We start from the raw sequence: 25,832 nt of genomic DNA on the forward strand, positions 1-25,832 counted from the left end.
AGAGGGAGAGAAAGAGATATTGCTTCCAGAGAGAGAGAGAGAGAGAGAGAGAGATATTACTTCCAGACATAAAGAGGGAGAGAGAGAGAGATTGCTTCCAGATATAAAGAGAGAGAGAGAGATATTGCTTCCAGATATAAAGAGGGAGAGAGAGAGATATTGCTTCCAGATATAAAGAGGGAGAGAGAGAGATATTACTTCCAGATATAAAGAGGGAGAGGGAGAGAGAGAGATATTGCTTCCAGATATAAAGAGGGAGAGAGAGAGAGATATTACTTCCAGACATAAAGAGGGAGAGAGAGAGATATTGCTTCCAGATATAAAGAGGGAGAGAGAGAGAGATTGCTTCCAGATATAAAGAGGGAGAGAGAGAGAGATTGCTTCCAGAGAGAGAGAGAGATATTACTTCCAGACATAAAGAGGGAGAGAGAGAGATATTGCTTCCAGATATAAAGAGGGAGGGAGAGAGAAAGAGAAAAACATGGCTTTAAGATATAAAGAGGGAGAGAGAGAGATATTACTTCCAGATATAAAGAGGGAGAGAGAGAGAGATTGCTTCCAGATATAAAGAGGGAGAGAGAGAGATATTGCTTCCAGATATAAAGAGGGAGAGAGAGAGATTGCTTCCAGAGAGAGAGAGAGATATTACTTCCAGACATAAAGAGGGAGAGAGAGAGACCATGGGATCCTGAGTTCCGCAAAAAAAAAAGATAAATATAGATGTTTTTTTATCCGCAAGGACTTATACAGGATACTACCCTCTACATGAAAACCTCAAAATTCCACACCTAAAACCTTAATTGTGGACAAAATTAACTGAACGGATTCTTACTACCAAGGACTATCAAGATAAAAACTTCTAACTAAGCAGAACCTGCAGAAGAAACACAGAGGAACCTGGAAATACCAGACTGAGGTTCAGACTGAGTAATGTTCAGTCTCAACCTTCTTCTGAAGCCAAAAAGTAATAGACAATCATCTCTAGATATTATTGTTATATAAAGCTTATTAAACAAGGCTACTAAGCTACCAAGCAGCTAGGACAGAACAGACCTGGCTGCAACTTAGATTACTACTGAAGTGGGAAAAGAGAAGGGTGAAAACTCTTGAGCCTATCAATGGCAGGAGAGTTTCACAGCCTGTCCCACCCAAATGCAGAGGCCTTTGAAGCCCCCTGTGTAGATGTCATCACAGTACAGCACCCCTTGGATATTAAAAATAACACTGCACGGAATATGTACAAAAATAAGCTCCTCAAGGACAATCCAGAGACACTATTTGCTGACTGCTACAATGAGGGGAATGTGAGCAACTTCATTTTCCACAAAGACCATCCCCTGGCATGGTACAGTGCTATATTAACCAGACCATCCCCTGGCATGGCACAGTGCTATATTAACCAGACCATCCCCTGGCATGGTACAGTGCTATATTAACCAGACCATCCCCTGGCATGGTACAGTGCTATATTAACCAGACCATCCCCTGGCATGGCACAGTGCTATATTAACCAGACCATCCCCTGGCATGGTACAGTGCTATATTAACCAGACCATCCCCTGGCATGGTACAGTGCTATATTAATCAGACCATCCCCTGGCATGACACAGTGCTATATTAACCAGACCATCCCCTGGCATGGCACAGTGCTATATTAACCAGACCATCCCCTGGCATGGTACAGTGCTATATTAACCAGACCATCCCCTGGCATGGCACAGTGCTATATTAACCAGACCATCCCCTGGCATGACACAGTGCTATATTAACCAGACCATCCCCTGGCATGGCACAGTGCTATATTAACCAGACCATCCCCTGGCATGGCACAGTGCTATATTAACCAGACCATCCCCTGGCATGGTACAGTGCTATATTAACCAGACCATCCCCTGGCATGGCACAGTGCTATATTAACCAGACCATCCCCTGGCATGGTACAGTGCTATATTAACCAGACCATCCCCTGGCATGGCACAGTGCTATATTAACCAGACCATCCCCTGGCATGGCACAGTGCTATATTAACCAGACCATCCCCTGGCATGGCACAGTACTATATTAACCAGACCATCCCCTGGCATGGCACAGTGCTATATTAACCAGACCATCCCCTGGCATGGCACAGTGCTATATTAACCAGACCATCCCCTGGCATGACACAGTGCTATATTAACCAGACCATCCCCTGGCATGGTACAGTGCTATATTAACCAGACCATCCCCTGGCATGACACAGTGCTATATTAACCAGACCATCCCCTGGCATGGCACAGTGCTATATTAACCAGACCATCCCCTGGCATGACACAGTGCTATATTAACCAGACCATCCCCTGGCATGACACAGTGCTATATTAACCAGACCATCCCCTGGCATGGCACAGTGCTATATTAACCAGACCATCCCCTGGCATGGCACAGTGCTATATTAACCAGACCATCCCCTGGCATGGCACAGTGCTATATTAACCAGACCATCCCCTGGCATGGCACAGTGCTATATTAACCAGACCATCCCCTGGCATGGCACAGTGCTATATTAACCAGACCATCCCCTGACATGACACAGTGCTATATTAACCAGACCATCCCCTGGCATGGCACAGTGCTATATTAACCAGACCATCCCCTGGCATGGCACAGTGCTATATTAACCAGACCATCCCCTGGCATGACACAGTGCTATATTAACCAGACCATCCCCTGGCATGGTACAGTGCTATATTAACCAGACCATCCCCTGGCATGGCACAGTGCTATATTAACCAGACCATCCCCTGGCATGACACAGTGCTATATTAACCAGACCATCCCCTGGCATGGCACAGTGCTATATTAACCAGACCATCCCCTGGCATGGCACAGTGCTATATTAACCAGACCATCCCCTGGCATGGTACAGTGCTATATTAACACAGACCATCCCCTGGCATGACACAGTGCTATATTAACCAGACCATCCCCTGGCATGACACAGTGCTATATTTACCAGACCATCCCCTGGCATGACACAGTGCTATATTAACCAGACCATCCCCTGGCATGACACAGTGCTATATTAACCAGACCCTCCCCTGGCATGGCACAGTGCTATATTAACCAGACCATCCCCTGGCATGGCACAGTGCTATATTAACCAGACCATCCCCTGGCATGACACAGTGTTATATTAACCAGCCCATCCCCTGGCATGGCACAGTGCTATATTAACCAGACCATCCCCTGGCATGGTACAGTGCTATATTAACCAGCCCATCCCCTGGCATGACACAGTGCTATATTAACCAGACCATCCCCTGGCATGACACAGTGCTATATTAACACAGACCATCCCCTGGCATGGCACAGTGCTATATTAACACAGACCATCCCCTGGCATGACACAGTGCTATATTAACCAGACCATCCCCTGGCATGACACAGTGTTATATTAACCAGACCATCCCCTGGCATGGCACAGTGCTATATTAACCAGACCATCCCCTGGCATGGTACAGTGCTATATTAACCAGCCCATCCCCTGGCATGACACAGTGCTATATTAACCAGACCATCCCCTGGCATGACACAGTGCTATATTAACACAGACCATCCCCTGGCATGGCACAGTGCTATATTAACCAGACCATCCCCTGGCATGGCACAGTGCTATATTAACCAGACCATCCCCTGGCATGGCACAGTGCTATATTAACCAGACCATCCCCTGGCACAGTGCTATATTAACCAGACCATCCCCTGGCACAGTGCTATACTAACCAGACCATCCCCTGGCATGACACAGTGCTATATTAACCAGACCATCCCCTGGCACAGTGCTATATTAACCAGACCATCCCCTGGCACATTGCTATATTAACCAGACCATCCCCTGGCATGGCACAGTGCTATATTAACCAGACCATCCCCTGGCATGACACAGTGCTATATTAACCAGACCATCCCCTGGCATGACACAGTGCTATATTAACCAGACCATCCCCTGGCATGACACAGTTCTATATTAACCAGACCATCCCCTGGCATGGCACAGTGCTATATTAACCAGACCATCCCCTGGCATGGTACAGTGCTATATTAACCAGACCATCCCCTGGCATGACACAGTGCTATATTAACCAGACCATCCCCTGGCATGACACAGTGCTATATTAACCAGACCATCCCCTGGCATGACACAGTGCTATATTAACCAGACCATCCCCTGGCATGGCACAGTACTATATTAACCAGACCATCCCCTGGCATGGTACAGTGCTATATTAACCAGACCATCCCCTGGCATGACACAGTGCTATATTAACCAGACCATCCCCTGGCATGGCACAGTGCTATATTAACCAGACCATCCCCTGGCATGACACAGTGCTATATTAACCAGACCATCCCCTGGCATGGCACAGTGCTATATTAACCAGACCATCCTCTGGCATGGCACAGTGCTATATTAACCAGACCATCCCCTGGCATGACACAGTGCTATATTAACCAGACCATCCCCTGGCATGGCACAGTGCTATATTAACCAGACCATCCCTTGGCATGACACAGTGCTATATTAACCAGACCATCCCCTGGCATGACACAGTGCTATATTAACACAGACCATCCCCTGGCATGGCACAGTGTTATATTAACCAGACCATCCCCTGGCATGGCACAGTGCTATATTAACCAGACCATCCCTTGGCATGACACAGTGCTATATTAACCAGACCATCCCCTGGCATGACACAGTGCTATATTAACACAGACCATCCCCTGGCATGGCACAGTGCTATATTAACCAGACCATCCCCTGGCATGGTACAGTACTATATTAACCAGACCATCCCCTGGCATGGCACAGTGCTATATTAACCAGACCATCCCCTGGCATGGCACAGTGTTATATTAACCAGACCATCCCCTGGCATGACACAGTGCTATATTAACACAGACCATCCCCTGGCATGGCACAGTGCTATATTAACACAGACCATCCCCTGGCATGACACAGTGCTATATTAACCAGACCATCCCCTGGCATGACACAGTGCTATATTAACCAGACCATCCCCTGGCATGGCACAGTGCTATATTAACCAGACCATCCCCTGGCATGGCACAGTGCTATATTAACCAGACCATCCCCTGGCATGGCACAGTGCTATATTAACCAGACCATCCCCTGGCATGGCACAGTACTATATTAACCAGACCATCCCCTGGCATGACACAGTGCTATATTAACCAGACCATCCCCTGGCATGGCACAGTGCTATATTAACCAGACCATCCCCTGGCATGGCACAGTGCTATATTAACCAGACCATCCCCTGGCATGGCACAGTGCTATATTAACCAGACCATCCCCTGGCATGGCACAGTGCTATATTAACCAGACCATCCCCTGGCATGGCACAGTGCTATATTAACCAGACCATCCCCTGGCATGACACAGTACTATATTAACCAGACCATCCCCTGGCATGACACAGTGCTATATTAATCAGACCATCCCCTGGCATGGCACAGTGCTATATTAATCAGACCATCCCCTGGCATGGCACAGTGCTATATTAACCAGACCATCCCCTGGCATGACACAGTGCTATATTAACCAGACCATCCCCTGGCATGGCACAGTGCTATATTAACCAGACCATCCCCTGGCATGACACAGTGCTATATTAACCAGACCATCCCCTGGCATGGCACAGTGCTATATTAACCAGACCATCCCCTGGCATGGCACAGTGCTATATTAACCAGACCATCCCCTGGCATGGCACAGTGCTATATTAACCAGACCATCCCCTGGCATGGCACAGTGCTATATTAACCAGACCATCCCCTGGCATGGCACAGTGCTATATTAACCAGACCATCCCCTGGCATGGCACAGTGCTATATTAACCAGACCATCCCCTGGCATGGCACAGTGCTATATTAACCAGACCATCCCCTGGCATGGCACAGTGCTATATTAACCAGACCATCCCCTGGCATGGTACAGTGCTATATTAATCAGACCATCCCCTGGCATGGCACATCCTCATGTAGTTCCAGCATGACTTTTACAGGATCAAAGAGAGAGCACAGCAGGAAAAGCTCTCTCTCTGTGACGACTCCCCCATCCTGAATCAGTCAGTTCACACCTCTTCAAACTGTCCTGCAGACGAGGATAGTCACCCCCCCAGCACTGAACACACCCAGGTCCCACAACTGCACCGCTCCTCCATCATTGAGAGGGATAAAATCACAGAGCTGGAGAGAGACATGGTGGAGCTCAGAGAGCTAGTCCACACAATCCAGACAGAACAAACCCACAAAACAGAAAAACAGGGAGGAACACATGCCACAGCTAACAGCAGTGAAGGAGGAGGGAGAGGAACACATGGCACAGCTAACAGCAGTGAAGGAGGAGAGAGGAACACATTGCACAGCTAACAGCAGTGAAGGAGGAGAGAGAGGAAAACATTGCACAGCTAACAGCAGTGAAGGAGGAGAGAGAGGAACACATGGCACAGCTAACAGCAGTGAAGGAGGAGAGAGGAACACATTGCACAGCTAACAGCAGTGAAGGAGGAGAGAGAGGAAAACATTGCACAGCTAACAGCAGTGAAGGAGGAGAGAGAGGAACACATGGCACAGCAAACAGCAGTGAAGGAGGAGAGAGAGGAACACATGGCACAGCTAACAGCAGTGAAGGAGGAGAGAGGAACACATTGCACAGCTAACAGCAGTGAAGGAGGAGAGAGAGGAACATGGCACAGCTAACAGCAGTGAAGGAGAGAGAGGAACACATGGCACAGCTAACAGCAGTGAAGGAGAGAGAGGAACACATGGCACAGCTAACAGCAGTGAAGGAGGAGGAGAGAAAGCTGAGGTGTGACAGAGAGCAGGACACTCCCCCAGAGAAGCATGCAGAACAGCCCACCTCAGACCCGGACCACAACTTCAACACCACACTAGACATGTCCTGGAGCTGTTGTCAGAGGACAAACACTAGACATGTCCTGGAGCTGTTGTCAGAGGACAAACACTAGACATGTCCTGGAGCTGTTGTCAGAGGACAAACACTAGACATGTCCTGGAGCTGTTGTCAGAGGACAAACACTAGACATGTCCTGGAGCTGTTGTCAGAGGACAAACACTAGACATGTCCTGGAGCTGTTGTCAGAGGACAAACACTAGACATGTCCTGGAGCTGTTGTCAGAGGACAAACACTAGACATGTCCTGGAGCTGTTGTCAGAGGACAGACTAGGGTCCCCCAGCCACATCATAATTCACACGGGCACAAATGACCTGAAGGCACAGCAGGAAAGGGTGGCCACAGCAGGAAAAGGAGGCCCCAGCAGGAAAAGGTGGCCCCAGCAGGAAAGGGTGGCCCCAGCAGGAAAGGGTGGCCACAGCAGGAAAGGGTGGCCACAGCAGGAAAGGGTGGCCACAGCAGGAAAGGGTGGCCCCAGCAGGAAAGGGTGGCCACAGCAGGAAAGGGTGGCCACAGCAGGAAAGGGTGGCCCCAGCAGGAAAGGGTGGCCCCAGCAGGAAAGGGTGGCCCCAGCAGGAAAGGGTAGCCACAGCAGGAAAGGATGGCCACAGCACTCAAGGGAGTGATTGAAAAAACTTCTTCCACTTTCCTGGGTGGTTGTCTCCACCCAGCTACCACGAAAATACATCCACCCTGCCACCATACAGCAGGTGAATGCAAGCATTTTGTGAGACTGTGCCTCAAACCTAATGTCTACCTGGCCCACCACTCCACCATGGACTTGAACAGCCTTTATGACCAGGTCCACCTCTACAAGGCAACAATCCCAACTTTTGCCAGGACCCTGAAGGACATCACCCTCTACCGCAGCCCCTCACACAGGAGCAACAGAGCAGCAGACACCCACCCCAGACCTGCAAGACCCCCTCCTGAAGGACCTGCACCGAGAGAACCCACACCCAGAACAAATCATCACCAGCCACACCCCCCATGCCCTCCCCCCGCCCTTGTTGCAAGGACCTCAACATGACAGCAGCTCATATGCCCAGGCCGTGAGCAGAACAACAGGCCCAACCCCCACTAATGCACCTCCCCAAGCCCCATCCTGCAATTTAAGAGGTATGTATCAGATGCTCAACATGCTCTGCTCACACAGACCCACAAAGAATTTGAAAACAAATACAATTTTGATAAACTCCCATATCTACTGGGGGAAATACCACAGTGTGCCATCACAGCAGCAAGATGTGTGACCTGTTGCCACAAGAAAAGGGCAACCAGTGAAGAACAAACACCATTGTAAATACAACCCATATTTATATTTATTTTCCCTTTAACTATTTGTACATCGTTACAACACTGTATATAGACATATGACATTTGAAATGTCTTTATTCTTTTGGAACTTGTGTGAGCGTAATATTTACTGTTCATTTTTATTGTTTATTTCACTTTTCACTTGCTTTGGCAATGTTAACATATGTTTCCCATGCCAATAAAGCCTCTTGAATTGAATTGAGAAAGAGGGAGGGAGAGAGAGAAAGAGAGCGATAGAGAGTGAGAGAGAAAGAGAAAGAGAGAGAGACAGGGTCAGAGACTCCTTTTAAACAAGCAGAATAAAGTCTTCACTAAATAAACGCCTGACTGCACCTGGCTGCTCCTTCTCAGTGGGGGTCACCTTGATGGAGGGATGGGAGCGGAGGAGAGAGAGAGGGATGAAAATAAACAGGCAGATTAAAGGAGGTGGAACGAGAGAAGAGGGGGGCGCGCTTCACCAATGGACACCTGGGGCGAGCCCACACCCTGTGATCCATCACACACACACAGACATTACGCACACCCACAGAGCCTGACACACACACACCGGGGCGCCTGACACACATTCCTGATGGAGATGAATGGAGGAGCGTTTCACCCTGAGAGCACACAGTGACAGCATACTCCTCAGTACAGAAAGTAAATGAGTGTTTGTTTGACAATCCACTAATTAGACAGAAATACACACACAGACAGAGACAGACAGAGAGAGACAGAGAGAGAGAGAAAGAGAGAGAGAGACAGAGAGAGATAGATAGAGAGAGGCAATCCCACACCCACAGAGAGCGTAGTGTCCTGACCTGTACAAACCAGTCGATGGTGCAGCAGTTGACCAGAGAGGGGAACATACGACAGCGGGACCTGAAGGCATCTCCTACAGGACTCATACACAACACAATGTGCAGCTTCTCTCTGACCCGAGAGATGAAGAACTGGAACACCTAACACACACACAGGGAGATACACAGGTTACAGACACACACAGGGAGAGACACACACAGGGAGACACACACAGGGAGACACACAGGTTACAGACACACACAGGGAGACACACACAGGGAGACACACACACAGACACACACACAGGGAGACACACACAGGGAGACAAACACACACATATCTATAGAAATACATTCAAGTAAACACATACAAATTAACTCATGCAACAGACTCACTGTATAGTGAAGTGCAAAATTCAAACCGCCAAACACATGAGAGGAAATCAATTGAGTGTTGTCTAGACTGAGGCCAAAGTCAGTGTAATTAAAGTGAAGGGGTCAGAGTTCTGGAGGTGTCCAGAGTCTGCTGCTCTGCCTTATTGACAGACTACTGCTGGGACAAAGCTGCTGCTTCCACGCTTCATATAGGACCTTAACAAGACACTAGACACTAGACACTAGACTGAATCCTACTGGGATGAATAGCTGAATATGAACACATACATCAATACATACATAATGTTGTGAATTAATAGCTAGCTGGATATATGTATAAATACATGTATAAATATGAATAAATGGTACTGTCATGACGTTGCCCTGTTGAGGGAGGTTTATGACCCCCCCATAAATGCCTTTCCCCCCTTTTCTGTCCACTCTACAGAACGGACTCTTGGAAAGCCCTGTTGTTAACATAGGGAGAGTATGGAAACGTCAAAAGGTTGGGGAAAAGAAAAATCTTTGTGTAATCCAACCAGTTGAAAGTATCCGTTGGTACTTAAAGAATATGATGTCAGATCAGTTGGTGTCTGGGACATTATATCTGATGATAGGACGACATAAACTGTATCTTGGAAAGTCTACCCATTCTAGATTCAGATTCACATGGAATTGTTGTGCAATTTAAATGTTTAAATATGAAACTATTTGTGAAAAGATGACATGTAATTTTAGTTTTTAAAATTAGAGAATTGTTTTCATAAGTAAAATATGCTCAATCAGTGGCCACCCCACGTGAATAGGTATTGGTTGGAAATGATGAAGCAACCCCTTTTCTACATTTCTATAAGAGCCCCCCCATGACCCAATTCACTGCGAACTAAGCCAACCTCAGCATGAGCTCTGGTTGCGAATGGTTGAACGACTACAACCTAACGAAATTATCATTGTGTTCCCGATGACGTGAGGACTGATGTCCATACGTTCAGAAGGGCGAATTTCAACGTAGAGGTGACGATCGCCATGCTGGACGGATGAATTTGACTACACCAGCCAGAATACAGCATGAGCTTAGTATGTCAACTTGGTATGAACTTTGAACTCTTATTCACTAAAGAAGTGATACATCCTAGACGTTGAGTTATCAGCAGCAGCTGTAAACGTGCGTGGCCTAGGAAAGAACGGACGGACAATCTTCAGAACGACAGGGTACTACATTGTATCCGTTCTACCACAAGACGACAGACTACAACGTATCCGCCCAGAAATATTCTTCAAAGGACAAGGGAGATTTCTGCTGGGCAACCCAGCCTTCCATCTTCGACCAATCTATCGAAGCGCAGCTCAGAGAAAATATATTTCTTGCATTTTCCTTTTCCGAATGGGCGGTTATTTAGAATGCATAAGATTCTGTATTTACGATAGCATAGCTTCATAAGGTCCGATAGAAACCCAATCCTTTTGTTCCTCAGTCTTCCCGCGCTTTCATTCAAACCCAACCCCCTTTCTTTGTGTAACCATCCGTCAAATCGGTTCTGTCGTTTTCTTGTATTAATTAGTAATCAATGTATGATCCAGCCTGTGTATATGTAATTCTGTGTGATTATTTAGGTATTTAGTAAATAAATAATTAAACCAAATTTTGTATTGCTGATTCAACTTGTTAACCAGGGTTCGTGAAGATAACCAATAATTTTACGACGTTCAGATGAGACTGAATAAGGTGACGATTAATAATTGACTGCTGTTGATATAAAAGATTACCAGGTCTTTAAGAGTTTATTCGGAAGACAACAGCTCTATAAACATTCTTCCGTGGTGCCCCGACTTCCTAGTTAATACATTTACATGATTAGTTTAATCAGGTAATATTAATTACAGAGAATTGATTTTATAAAATAACATGTCATATCATTTAATCAATAGTAAAAACACAACAGTACATACATAAATATTACACATGTACTTATATTTAACCTTTATTTTGACAGGGAGTAAAGGTCTCTTTTACAGAGGAGCCCTGTAATTACAATTATATATTGAGTGTTATATGAGTGAGTGTGTGTGTACTCTACTGTACCTCGTCTCGGTTTCCCTCGTTGATGCCGGCCTCCTTGGCTCTGGGCCGTGTGGCAGCCAGGACCTGCTCCAGATCATCCTTCTCAAACAGGTTGGGCACCTCTCCACTGTTCAACATGTTGTTAATGTCCTCTAGGAACTCCTCCACCACAATCTGATGAACAATAATACACACATGTAATGGAGGGGGGTGGAAACGTGCCTGAGAACTGAAGACTGAAGCTATAGCTTCCAGGGCTAATGCCTCGGCTTCTGCTCAGCGGGGTAATGAGGTGATGAGTCACAGAGGTGGCATGGTTTGGCAAGCAGATGGTCACAGATAAACACTGGCCATAGCTACTTCATTAGCTGTCAAGTACAGTCTTTATGGAGGAACCTGCTATCTACCCATCACATAGCCTCCATAAATACTACTGTCTGGTACAGTCTTTATGGAGGAACCTGTTATCTACCCATCACATAGCCTCCATAAATACTACTGTCTGGTACAGTCTTTATGGAGGAACCTGCTAACTACCCATCACATAGCCTCCATAAATACTACTGTCTGGTACAGTCTTTATGGAGGAACCTGTTAACTACCCATCACATAGTCTCCATAAATACTACTGTCTGGTACAGTCTTTATGGAGGAACCTGCTAACTACCCATCACATAGCCTCCATAAATACTACTGTCTGGTACAGTCTTTATGGAGGAACCTGTTATCTACCCATCACATAGCCTCCATAAATACTACTGTCTGGTACAGTCTTTATGGAGGAACCTGCTAACTACCCATCACATAGCCTCCATAAATACTACTGTCTGGTACAGTCTTTATGGAGGAACCTGCTAACTACCCATCACATAGCCTCCATAAATACTACTGTCTGGTACAGTCTTTATGGAGGAACCTGTTATCTACCCATCACATAGCCTCCATAAATACTACTGTCTGGTACAGTCTTTATGGAGGAACCTGCTAACTACCCATCACATAGCCTCCATAAATACTACTGTCTGGTACAGTCTTTATGGAGGAACCTGTTATCTACCCATCACATAGCCTCCATAAATACTACTGTCTGGTACAGTCTTTATGGAGGAACCTGTTATCTACCCATCACATAGCCTCCATAAATACTACTGTCTGGTACAGTCTTTATGGAGGAACCTGCTATCTACCCATCACATAGCCTCCATGCACACACCCCCTCCTCTCCCCCCTCCTCCCCTCTCCTACCTGTGTGTCAGTGAAGAGGAACACCATGTCCTTGCCCTCCACCCCAGCCATCTTGAACAGTCGTCTCAGGTCTTCATGGAAGCTGTCGTAGTTGTATCCTCGGCTCAGTTCTATCTGGAAGCAGCGCATGCCGCACATGTGGGCCGCCAGCCGCGTCAGTGACTGTTTCCCCGTGCCCCCCACGCCCACCAATAGGGCGTTACCGCGCTCCTGGCGGATCATACGCGCTATCCTATAGGAACAGAAGGGCGGGGTTAGGAAGTAAGTAATTTAACAAATTGAAGCATTACAAAAACACATGAAACAAAAACTAACTCTTTATGGGGCTCTGGACAAAATAAGTTCACTAAATAGGGAATAGGGTGTCGTTAAGGATTCTAATCAGTTCACTAAATAGGGAATAGGGTGTCGTTAAGGATTCTAATCAGTTCACTAAATAGGGAATAGGGTGTCGTTAAGGATTCTAATCAGTTCCCTAAATAGGGTGTCGTTAAGGATTCTAATCAGTTCACTAAATAGGGAATAGGGTGTGGTTAAGGATTCTAATCAGTTCACTAAATAGGGAATAGGGTGTCGTTAAGGATTCTAATCAGTTCACTAAATAGGGAATAGGGTGTCATTAAGGATTCTAATCAGTTCACTAAATAGGGCATAGGGTGTCATTAAGGATTCTAATCAGTTCACTAAATAGGGAATAGGGTGTCGTTAAGGATTCTAATCAGTTCCCTAAATAGGGTGTCGTTAAGGATTCTAATCAGTTCACTAAATAGGGAATAGGGTGTCGTTAAGGATTCTAATCAGTTCCCTAAATAGGGTGTCGTTAAGGATTCTAATCAGTTCACTAAATAGGGAATAGGGTGTCGTTAAGGATTCTAATCAGTTCACTAAATAGGGGATAGGGTGTCATTAAGGATTCTAATCAGTTCACTAAATAGGGAATAGCGTGTCGTTAAGGATTGTAATCAGTTCACTAAATAGGGAATAGGGTGTCGTTAAGGATTCTAATCAGTTCACTAAATAGGGAATAGGGTGTCGTTAAGGATTCTAATCAGTTCACTAAATAGGGAATAGGGTGTCGTTAAGGATTCTAATCAGTTCACTAAATAGGGAATAGGGTGTCGTTAAGGATTCTAATCAGTTCACTAAATAGGGAATAGGGTGTCGTTAAGGATTCTAATCAGTTCACTAAATAGGGTGTCGTTAAGGATTCTAATCAGTTCCCTAAATAGGGTGTCGTTAAGGATTCTAATCAGTTCACTAAATAGAGAATAGGGTGTCGTTAAGGATTCTAATCAGTTCACTGAATAGGGTGTCGTTAAGGATTGTAATCAGTTCACTAAATAGAGAATAGGGTGCGATTTAGGCCAAAACGTCTGTACACTATATAGGGAATAGGGTGCGATTTTGAATCCATTCACTGCACTAATTAGGGAATAGGGCTCCGTTTCCGGGCGTAAAATCACCTGGAGACGTGTTCTACAGCGTCCTGGAAGAACACTAGCTTGGTCTCCTTGGAGAAGGTCATGTTGTAGTCATCCAGGTAATCCTGGAGCACAGCCCTGATCTTATCTGGCTCTGTTAGGTCCTCATACAGACGGTCTGCCTTCTCTGCACCCACCTAGAGGAGAGGAGAGGAGAGGGAGGAATGAGGAGGAAGGGAGGCAGGGACAGGAGGAGGGAGAGATGGAGAGGGGGGGACAGGAAGGGTTGCGAGATAGATAGATGGATGCCGTAAATGTTAAGCGCTTTGAGCACCTGGGAAATTGATTGGATTTATAGGCTTATAGAACATTTTACCTTGATGAAATCTCCAAATATGATGGGTTTGGTCACAAAGTAATTGGGTTCTAAATTGAAGCCAAAATATTTGCCTGAAAGAAGAAGAACGGAAATATATTTAAAGAGTTGCTATTCATAGCTCAACAATTCTGGGACGTTTTAGATAAGGACATTGAAATGGCTTTCAAACTTAATATGTCAAAACACTGCTTAGTGAGAGGGAAAACTCTGAAAGTTCAAACTAGCCGTCTAGGTTCTATTGAACTCTGTGTTATGTTCTTACTGGCCAACTATGTCTAGGTTATATTACACTCTGTGTTATGTTCTTACTGGCCGTCTAGGTTCTATTAAACTCTGTGTTATGTTCTTACTGGCCGTCTAGGTTCTATTAAACTCTGTGTTATGTTCTTACTGGCCGTCTAGGTTCTGTTAAACTCTGTGTTATGTTCTTACTGGCCGTCTAGGTTCTGTTAAACTCTGTGTTATGTTCTTACTGACCGTCTAGGTTCTACTAAACTCTGTATTATGTTCTTACTGGCCGTCTAGGTTCTATTAAACTCTGTGTTATGTTCTTACTGACCGTCTAGGTTCTATTAAACTCTGTATTATGTTCTTACTGATCGTCTAGGTTCTATTAAACTCTGTGTTATGTTCTTACTGACTGTCTAGGTTATATTAAACTCTGTATTATGTTCTTACTGGCCGTCTAGGTTCTATTACAGTCTGTGTTATGTTCTTACTGGCCATCTAGGTTCTATTAAACTCTGTATTATGTTCTTACTGACTGTCTAGGTTCTATTAAACTCTGTATTATGTTCTTACTGACTGTCTAGGTTCTATTACACTCTGTGTTATGTTCTTACTGGCCATCTCAGAGACGATGGTGTTGAAGTAGGTTTTGTCTTCGTTGTTGATGAGGCGGTCGTGGAACACTCTCTGACACTCATGACAGAACAGACGGAATATCCCAGTCTGATCTCTCACCGTGCCTGGCTCACACTGCAACATACCTGGAGGACAGACAGACAGAGGGAGGGAGAGAGAGAATGAGAGAGAGAGGTGAAGGGAGGGAGGGAGGAGGGGGGAGAGAGGAGGATGGAGGGGGAAGAGAGGGAGTGGGGGAGAGAGGAAGGTAAAGAGGCAGGGAGGGAGAGAGGGAATGAGAGAGGGAGGTGGAGGGAGAGAGAGATGGAGGGAGGGGGAGGGGGGAGAGGGAGTGGGGGAGGGGAGAAGGTGAAGGGAAGAGAGAGGTAAAGAGGCAGGGAGGGAGAGGGAGAGAGAATGAGAGAGGGAGGTGAAGGGAGGGAGGGAAGAGGGAGGTAAAAAGGCAGGGAGGGTTAGATGGATTTAACATGACCAGAGAATAATAAAACATGATTCAACGTGGTGGTTCTCACCCTGCAACCTTAACACATTAAGAAGTAAAGAAAACTCTAATATCTGCTGTTGACACATCCCTGTTGTTATCAATGTTATCTAATACAATGCTAGGGATGCTTTAGGAGATATGATGGGTCTGACACACCAGAGGATCCATGTTCAAGTCTGGTTAGAAAGTTGAGGGCATTAATGTGACCACGCTCGCCCTCAGCAAGAATGGGGGCTGGGTTGGCCTTATTCGTCCTGGGTAAGTATTAATGCTGGTGTGTGTATGTGAGTGTATGTGTGTGTGTTTACGCTCGCTGGTGTGTGTGTGTGTGTGTGTGTGTGTGTGTGTGTGTGTGTGTGTGTGTGTGTTTACGCTCGCTGGTGTGTGTGTGTGTGTGTGTGTGTGTGTGTGTGTGTGAGTGTGTGTGTGTGTGTGTGTGTGTGAGTGTGTGTGTGTGAGTGTGTGTGTGTGTGTGTGTTCTGCATGGTGACTCCCTAGCGGGGGTCAGGGAGAAGTAGTCACTTTAGTTCAGGCCTCTCTGCTCTGATGATGGTTGTGAGGCTGCTGGGTAGAGGACTGTACTGTCTCTGTCTGGACTTCAGGCTACAACCAAGAGCATCTCAGTTCATGAGCTACTTTAATAACTTACAAGTGAATAAGCAAAGACAAACTTTCTCACCCTGGACACACTTGGAGAGGTCCCTGAGGTTGAAGACGTAGTGTGTGTGTGTGTGTGTGTGTGTGTGTGTGTGTGTGTGTCTCTCTCTCACCCTGGACACACTTGGAGAGGTCCCTGAGGTTGAAGACATAGTGGGACTTGGCTGGTGTAGGCAGGAGGTCTACAGACATGCGGTGGTAGATCTCTACAGCTGCGTCTACGATGCTGCCTGCTGAAGACCTCACCGCCTGGGGGAACTCACTGAGGAAACCACTGAGGATGGCCTGGAGGGGGAGAGACAGTTTCAACAGAGAGTTAAGCGTACGTGTGCTTGAATATGCCCTTGAGGAGAGAGGGCAGACTCAAGAGACACACGTGATTGTGTGTGTGTGTGTGTGTGTGTGTGTGTGTGTGTGTGTGTGTGTGTGTGTGTGTGTGTGTGTGTGTGTGTGGTCTTGTTCTTCTGAATCCACTAAAAGTTCCCACAAGGATAGTAAAACAAGGCAAATTCTCCCTGGTGGGGACATTTCCCACATCCCATGAGGACAAAGGCTATTTTAAGCTTAGGGGTTAGGTTTAGGGTTAGAATTAGGGTTAGGGTAAGGCGTTAGTGGTTAGGTTTAGGAGTTAGGTGTAGGATTTGGGTTAAGGTTTAGGGGTTAAGGAAAATAGGATTTTGAATGGAAATCAATTATAGGTCCTAACGAGGATAGAAAAACAAGTGTGACGATAGTTGATCTGTAATTAAACTACCACAGCTTGTTAAGGGGCTGTGAGGGAGAGGACATGAGGAGAGAAGAGACAAGAGGGTTTGGAGACAGGGGGTTAAAGGTCATATTAGGGCTAGGAACTGAGGTTGGAGCATAAGTCTTGACCTTGAAGATCTGTTTGAGACTGTGCTCTTAGGGCAGGGTTTAGATGTAGGAGGTCAGGGGTTACCCACATTGAAGATCTGTTTGAGACTGTGCTCTTAGGGCAGGGTTTAGATGTAGGAGGTCAGGGGTTACCCACATTGAAGATCTGTTTGAGACTGTGTTCTTAGGGCAGGGTTTAGATGTAGGAGGTCAGGAGTTACCCATATTGAAGATCTGTTTGAGACTGTGTTCTTAGGGCAGGGTTTAGATGTAGAAGGTCAGGGGTTACCCACATTGAAGATCTGTTTGAGACTGTGTTCTTAGGGCAGGGTTTAGATGTAGGAGGTCAGGGGTTACCCACATTGAAGATCTGTTTGAGACTGTGTTCTTAGGGCAGGGTTTAGATGTAGGAGGTCAGGAGTTACCCATATTGAAGATCTGTTTGAGACTGTGTTCTTAGGGCAGGGTTTAGATGTAGGAGGTCAGGGGTTACCCACATTGAAGATCTGTTTGAGACTGTGTTCTTAGGGCAGGGTTTAGATGTAGGAGGTCAGGAGTTACCCATATTGAAGATCTGTTTGAGACTGTGTTCTTAGGGCAGGGTTTAGATGTAGGAGGTCAGGGGTTACCCACATTGAAGATCTGTTTGAGACTGTGCTCTTAGGGCAGGGTTTAGATGTAGAAGGTCAGGGGTTACCCACATTGAAGATCTGTTTGAGACTGTGTTCTTAGGGCAGGGTTTAGATGTAGGAGGTCAGGAGTTACCCATATTGAAGATCTGTTTGAGACTGTGCTCTTAGGGCAGGGTTTAGATGTAGGAGGTCAGGGGTTACCCACATTGAAGATCTGTTTGAGACTGTGTTCTTAGGGCAGGGTTTAGATGTAGGAGGTCAGGAGTTACCCATATTGAAGATCTGTTTGAGACTGTGTTCTTAGGGCAGGGTTTAGATGTAGGAGGTCAGGGGTTACCCACATTGAAGATCTGTTTGAGACTGTGTTCTTAGGGCAGGGTTTAGATGTAGGAGGTCAGGAGTTACCCATATTGAAGATCTGTTTGAGACTGTGTTCTTAGGGCAGGGTTTAGATGTAGGAGGTCAGGGGTTACCCACATTGAAGATCTGTTTGAGACTGTGTTCGGAGGGAGTGGGCAGACACAGCATGCTGAAGTGGCGGATGAAACGAGGGGTCACCGGGTTACGGCCCCCTCCTGGCGGAGCGCAGGCCGCCGCGATCGTCATGTCCTGCAGAGAGAAAGAGAATGAGAGAGAAGAGGGGAGGAACGGAGGAGAGGGGGGTCGAAAGGAAGATTTGGCACAGAAAGAAGATTTCCTACCAACACATTTTCATATGTATTTAAACCCTCATATTTTCATATGTATTTAAAGCCTCATATTTTTCATTGATTTAGTCTTCTATCAATATTACATTTGACATTTAGTTTGAAGAACATCCACCCGGGTCAGAATTTTTAGCTGAGTTAAACTTCAGAGTGAAACCCTGTTTGGATTAGAAAATATTGACATGCCCTTGGTTCTGTATTCCCTGTGTGTGTGTGTGTGTGTGTGTGTGTGTGTGTGTGTGTGTGTGTGTGTGTGTGTGTGTGTGTGTGTGTGTGTGTGGTGTGTGTGTGTGTGTGCATATGACCTTGTGTGACTACTCTGGTTGCTGTCTTGACATGGTTGTCTGTTGTCTGTCTGCACGTGGTGGAAACACATTTACACCCAGTACACGTTCAGATCTCAACAAACAGAATAACTGATTTTCTGAATGATTCACTTGTACACCCCCACACATCCACCCACACACACACCCCCACTGATCCACCCACCCCCCTGATCCATCCACCCCCACTCCCACACATCCACCCACACACACACCCCCACTGATCCACCCACCCCCACTGATCCATCCACCCCCACTCCCACACATCCACCCACCCCCACACATCCACCCACCCACCCATCCACCCACACACACACCCACCCACACACATCCACCCACAACCACTGATCCACCCACTCCCACACATCCACACACCCCCACTCCCACACATCCACACACCCCCACTGATCCACCCACTCCCACACATCCACCCAACCCCACACATCCACCCACGCACACACCCACCCACCCCCACACACACACCCACCCACCCCCACACATCCACCCACCCCCACACATCCACCCACAACCACTGATCCACCCACCCCCACACATCCACCCACCCCCACACACACACCCTCACACATCCACCCACCCCCACACATCCACCCCCCCCACACATCCACCCACCCACCCCCACACACCCACCCACCCTCACACATCCACCCACCCCCACACATCCACCCACCCTCACACATCCACCCACCCTCACACATCCACCCACCCTCACTGATCCACCCACCCCCACACATCCACCCACAACCACTTATCCACCCACCCCCACACATCCACCCACCCTCACACATCCACCCACCCTCACTGATCCACCCACCCCCACACATCCACCCACAACCACTGATCCACCCACCCCCACACATCCACCCACCCTCACACATCCACCCACCCTCACTGATCCACCCACCCCCACACATCCACCCACCCCCACACATCCACCCACCCCCACACATCCACCCACCCCCACACATCCACCCACAACCACTTATCCACCCACCCCCACACATCCACCCACCCCCACACATCCACCCACCCCCACACATCCACCCACCCCCACACATCCACCCACCCCCACACATCCACCCACAACCACTTATCCACCCACCCCCACACATCCACCCACCCCCTCGCAGATGAATTGGTCCCTAATACGTACAAATAGACCCTTTTAATGTGTGCTATTGGAAACAAATTACTGTGTGCTGACCATTCACAACAGTAACAAAGGACTAAAACAAACACATTGTACTGTAGCAGAATAATGGACCCTATCAGCTTCTGGACATGAGCCTCCAATCTACTATAGACCTCAGACCATCCATCTGTCTGAATACTAAACAAGTCAAAGTATTCACTGACCACAAACAAAAAGTTACTTCATTTTCTCAGACTAAAAAAAACCCCAGACTGGAGCAGAATAGACTAAATGTTTCACCTAATATCATCTAGCCCAGACAAGATGAGACTCTGTCTACATATTAAACAAGATTGTGTGTGTGTGTGTGTGTGTGTACCTGGATCTCCTTCCAGAAGAACTTCTCTCGGTCGTAGAAGCCGTGGAAGTCCTGGAACTGTCTGAGCAGTTCTATTGGAGGCTGGGAGCCGTAGGTGTCCAACTTAGGCATGTTCAGATCATCCACAAAGATCACTATCTTTCTGTTACCAGGAGCACCTGACATGAAGAGGAGGGAGGCCATTAATAACACTTCGCTAAGGAGGCCTATCAGTTCATGTTACCAGGGTGATCTGTGATATTGTCTGGGTGATGTATAACCACCATGTCGTGCTAGGATGCCAACAACATATGGGCCCAGGACCGTGTTTGGGAAACCCTATTCTCACACCTCTCCAATATCATTCCTGTGTCTCTTTCCTCTTCTGTCTCTCTCTCTCTCTCTCTCTCTCTCTCTCTCTCTCTGAGAATGTATTGCTAGTTACTGTATCTCTATCCCAATATTCCTCTCTCTCTCTCTCTCTCTCTCTGAGAATGTATTGCTAGTTACTGTATCTCTATCCCAATATTCCTCTCTCTCTCTCTCACCCAGAATGTATTGCTAGATACTGTATCTCTATCCCAATATTCCTCTCTCTCTCTCTCTCTCTCTCTCAGAATGTATTGCTAGATACTGTATCTCTATCCCAATATTCCTCTCTCTCTCTCTCTCTCTCTCTCAGAATGTATTGCTAGATACTGTATCTCTATCCCAATATTCCTCTCTCTCTCTCTCACCCAGAATGTATTGCTAGATACTGTATCTCTATCCCAATATTCCTCTCTCTCTCTCTCTCTCTCTCTCAGAATGTATTGCTAGTTACTGTATCTCTATCCCAATATTCCTCTCTCTCTCTCTCTCTCTCTCTCAGAATGTATTGCTAGATACTGTATCTCTATCCCAATATTCCCTCTCTCTCTCTCTCACCCAGAATGTATTGCTAGTTACTGTATCTCTATCCCAATATTCCTCTCTCTCTCTCTCTCTCTCTCTCAGAATGTATTGCTAGTTACTGTATCTCTATCCCAATATTCCTCTCTCTCTCTCTCTCTCAGAATGTATTGCTAGTTACTGTATCTCTATCCCAATATTCCTCTCTCTCTCTCTCACCCAGAATGTATTGCTAGATACTGTATCTCTATCCCAATATTCCTCTCTCTCTCTCTCTCTCTCTCTCTCAGAATGTATTGCTAGTTACTGTATCTCTATCCCAATATTCCTCTCTCTCTCTCTCTCTCTCTCTCTCAGAATGTATTGCTAGTTACTGTATCTCTATCCCAATATTCCTCTCTCGCTCACCCAGAATGTTCTTCCTCTTCTTCTCCAGTTTGGACTCGATCATCTCCTGTGTTCTGGCCGAGGTGGTCTGGGCTGAGAAGTTGATATAGACGGGAACATAGCCTCCCTTCTCCTGGACACTGTTCAGAAGACCACGGGCCACCACAGACTGACACACACACAGAGAGACAAGAGAACCCACTGAGGAAACACTTAGGAATGCATAGGGTTAACAGTGAGTGTTAGATTCATTCCATGATCAATGTGTTTTTCTCCACAAGGTCCAGCTAATACAACTAGTAAGAGATGCCTCTGACAAGCAGTGGTGCAGGACAACAATATGGAAGGTTGAAATATCAACATGTCAGAAGATATCGAAGGAACATTCTAGAGCAGTTTAGTTGAAAGTGTGTGTGTGTGTAACCATACCTTTCCTACTCCGGTGATGCCGGTGAAGAGGACAGAGTGTCCTACAGACAGCAGTTTCTCCATCAGGTAGCCATAACGCACCGTGTCGGTGGTGGGAACCAACATCTCAAAGAAGGGCAGTTCCTTGTTGTACCTAAAGGAGGGGATGATCCTCTCCCACGGCTCCAGACGCTTGTGGTTGAAGTCCATGAACACACTCCACAGGTCCCCCGAGCTGGGCAGCTACACACACACACACACACACACACACACACACACACCACACAATATTGACAAATACAGTATTTACTGTCCCTAAGTCATACAGATCTAACAGGGTTGATAGTGATAATGTTTAACATATTCTAACACTGGAAATGTCATGATGATGGAAGCAGGCAGACAAAGCCATGTCTGGATGTAAGTTTGGTGGTCAGAACACCATTAAAGGGTGCAGGCCTGTGTGTCTCTATGTTAAGGTAACTGATGCCTGGAGAAGCCTGTGCTCTTAGTTGTTGACTGTGTTTTCACCGCCCTGCACGTGTTCTGTTTCCCCCCTGCAGTGTGTGACAGTTTGTGTTCCGTTCCCCCCCCCCCCGCAGTGTGTGAGAGTTTGTGTGTTGTGTTTGTCCCCCTGGACTTGGTGTCCTGCTGTTCGAGGTGTGTGGGTGCATGTGGTTTGTTTACTGTCAGCGAGAGCCAACCTGGCACACATATCATTACACACACACAGGGATATGAATGTGTACACAATGCCCCCTAACTCCACAGTAGACAGGAATATGAATGGGTACACAATGCCCCCTAACTCCACAGTAGACAGGAATATGAATGGGTACATAATGGCCCCTAACTCCACAGTAGACAGGAATATGAATGGGTACATAATGGCTACTAACTCCACAGTAGACAGGAATATGAATGGGTACATAATGGCCCCTAACTCCACAGTAGACAGGAATATGAATGGGTACATAATGGCCCCTAACTCCACAGTAGACAGGAATATGAATGGGTACATAATGGCCCCTATAACTCCACAGTAGACAGGAATATGAATGGGTACATAATGGCCCCTAACTCCACAGAAGACAAGAATATGAATGGGTCCATAATGGCCCCTAACTCCACAGTAGACAGGAATATGAATGGGTACATAATGGCCCCTAACTCCACAGAAGACAGGAGTATGAATGGGTACATAATGGCTACTAACTCCACAGTAGACAGGAATATGAATGGGTACATAATGGCCCCTAACTCCACAGTAGACAGAGCGACAGTCGCCTCAGGTTCTCTGAGCTGCACATTAGTTATCCCCAGAGACAGACTTCACCAGCCTTGTGTTGGTGTCTGGGGGTGTGTGTGCATGCATGTTTAGATCCTCCAGGACAAATCATCTTTGTTAGTTATGGACCGTAACACATTCAGCCTTCATCCTTTCTCCCTCACACTCTCTCACTCCACTAACAGGTAAATGATGCATATTCTACTCCTCCACAGACTCACTCAAGGAATACAACATTCTATCCATCATTACACTGTTACAACCCAGGGGGCACTTCCAGAAGAGGAAAGTAGAGAGTTTCTATTGGATATCATTACTGTGATACCAACCAATGGCAACCATAGTCTCCATTGATGGCATGATGAAATACATTGAAAGTTCTCTGCAGATATATGAAATCTACTTCTCTTCCAGCCTCTTTCACCTGCTGTCCTTATTGCTGAGGGGACAGACAGAGGTGTTCCTACCGATACCTTTAGAGATGCTCATTTCAACATGTCCATATCCATCTACTAAAACGGCATGCCTTTACAGCACATGTTTTTGTTGCATATATCCAATTGATAAAAACAACTGAGTACATGTACATGGTAGCAGTCTTCGTCAGATATTCATAATTGGTAGCAGTCTACATATTGAATTGATTGCACAGGTAAGGCCTCTATTTGATTTTAAACCCTTTCAGAGGACTTAAAGAGTGACTGAACGCACCAATTCAGCAAGTGTTTTTCTGTTGCTCATTAAAAAAAATGTCAGTCTTGGAGGTGTGGTTTGATGGGGCAGTTACTGATGTTTGTCCCCCATAGGACACCATAAGAACAAAGCCAGTATCACTTCCTAAAGAGTCAGAATGAATTTAAGATAACTCAAGAAATCTGTCAATAATTTTGACGTTTTTGCCAAGGAGCATTTAGTCATGCAAGTTTACATCTTGCTAAGGTGTTGGATGCAGTAGGCCATTTGTCAATACATCTAGCTAAGGTGTTGGGTGCAGTAGAATATTCATCAATACATCTAGCTAAGGTGTTGGGTGCAGTAGGATATTTATCAATACATCTAGCTAAGGTGTTTGATGCAGTAGGATATTTATCAATACATCTAGCTAAGGTGTTTGATGCAGTAGGATATTTATCAATACATCTAGCTAAGGTGTTGGGTGCAGTAGGATATTTATCAATACATCTTGCTAAGGTGTTGGGTGCAGTAGGATATTTATCAATACATCTAGCTAAGGTGTTGGGTGCAGTAGGATATTTATCAATACATCTAGCTAAGGTGTTTGATGCAGTAGAATATTTATCAATACATCTAGCTAAGGTGTTTGATGCAGTAGGATAATTATCAATACATCTAGCTAAGGTGTTTGATGCAGTAGGATAATTATCAATACATCTAGCTAAGGTGTTTGATGCAGTAGGATATTTATCAATACATCTAGCTAAGGTGTTGGGTGCAGTAGGATATTTGTCAATACATCTAGCTAAGGTGTTGGGTGCAGTAGGATATTTATCAATACATCTAGCTAAGGTGTTTGATGCAGTAGGATATTTATCAATACATCTAGCTAAGGTGTTTGATGCAGTAGGATAATTATCAATACATCTAGCTAAGGTGTTTGATGCAGTAGGATAATTATCAATACATCTAGCTAAGGTGTTTGATGCAGTAGGATATTTATCAATACATCTAGCTAAGGTGTTGGGTGCAGTAGGATATTTGTCAATACATCTAGCTAAGGTGTTGGGTGCAGTAGGATATTTATCAATACATCTAGCTAAGGTGTTTGATGCAGTAGGATATTTATCAATACATCTAGCTAAGGTGTTTGATGCAGTAGGATATTTATCAATACATCTAGCTAAGGTGTTTGATGCAGTAGGATAATTATCAATACATCTAGCTAAGGTGTTTGATGCAGTAGGATATTTGTCAATACATCTAGCTAAGGTGTTGGGTGCAGTAGGATATTTATCAATACATCTAGCTAAGGTGTTTGATGCAGTAGGATATTTATCAATACATCTAGCTAAGGTGTTTGATGCAGTAGGATATTTATCAATACATCTAGCTAAGGTGTTTGATGCAGTAGGATATTTGTCAATACATCTAGCTAAGGTGTTTGATGCAGTAGGATAATTATCAATACATCTAGCTAAGGTGTTGGGTGCAGTAGGATATTTATCAATACATCTAGCTAAGGTGTTTGATGCAGTACTTCACAAGTTAAAAAAATGTGTGACGTGTTGTCTTGTGCAAACAAAGTCCGACG

The 25,832-nt window shown here is 45.9% G+C and overlaps 1 protein-coding gene across 1 annotated transcript in view; it reads right to left on the reverse strand.

Moving 5' to 3' along the window:
* Positions 1-25,832, reverse strand: part of dnah6 (dynein, axonemal, heavy chain 6) — a 129,304-nt gene that overhangs the window by 49,497 nt on the left and 53,975 nt on the right. The window contains exons 41-51 of the mRNA XM_029766640.1: positions 22,297-22,518; positions 21,889-22,036; positions 20,611-20,768; positions 18,529-18,660; positions 16,678-16,849; positions 15,402-15,548; positions 14,557-14,630; positions 14,223-14,377; positions 12,760-12,991; positions 11,536-11,688; positions 9,099-9,239 (exon numbers count right to left, since the gene is read on the reverse strand). Coding sequence (XP_029622500.1) covers positions 9,099-9,239; positions 11,536-11,688; positions 12,760-12,991; positions 14,223-14,377; positions 14,557-14,630; positions 15,402-15,548; positions 16,678-16,849; positions 18,529-18,660; positions 20,611-20,768; positions 21,889-22,036; positions 22,297-22,518 — 1,734 coding nt within the window. The remainder of the gene's footprint in view (positions 1-9,098; positions 9,240-11,535; positions 11,689-12,759; positions 12,992-14,222; positions 14,378-14,556; positions 14,631-15,401; positions 15,549-16,677; positions 16,850-18,528; positions 18,661-20,610; positions 20,769-21,888; positions 22,037-22,296; positions 22,519-25,832) is intronic.

This window comes from Salmo trutta, chromosome 11 (genome assembly GCF_901001165.1).
Source record: "Salmo trutta chromosome 11, fSalTru1.1, whole genome shotgun sequence".
Taxonomy (NCBI): Eukaryota; Metazoa; Chordata; class Actinopteri; order Salmoniformes; family Salmonidae; genus Salmo; species Salmo trutta.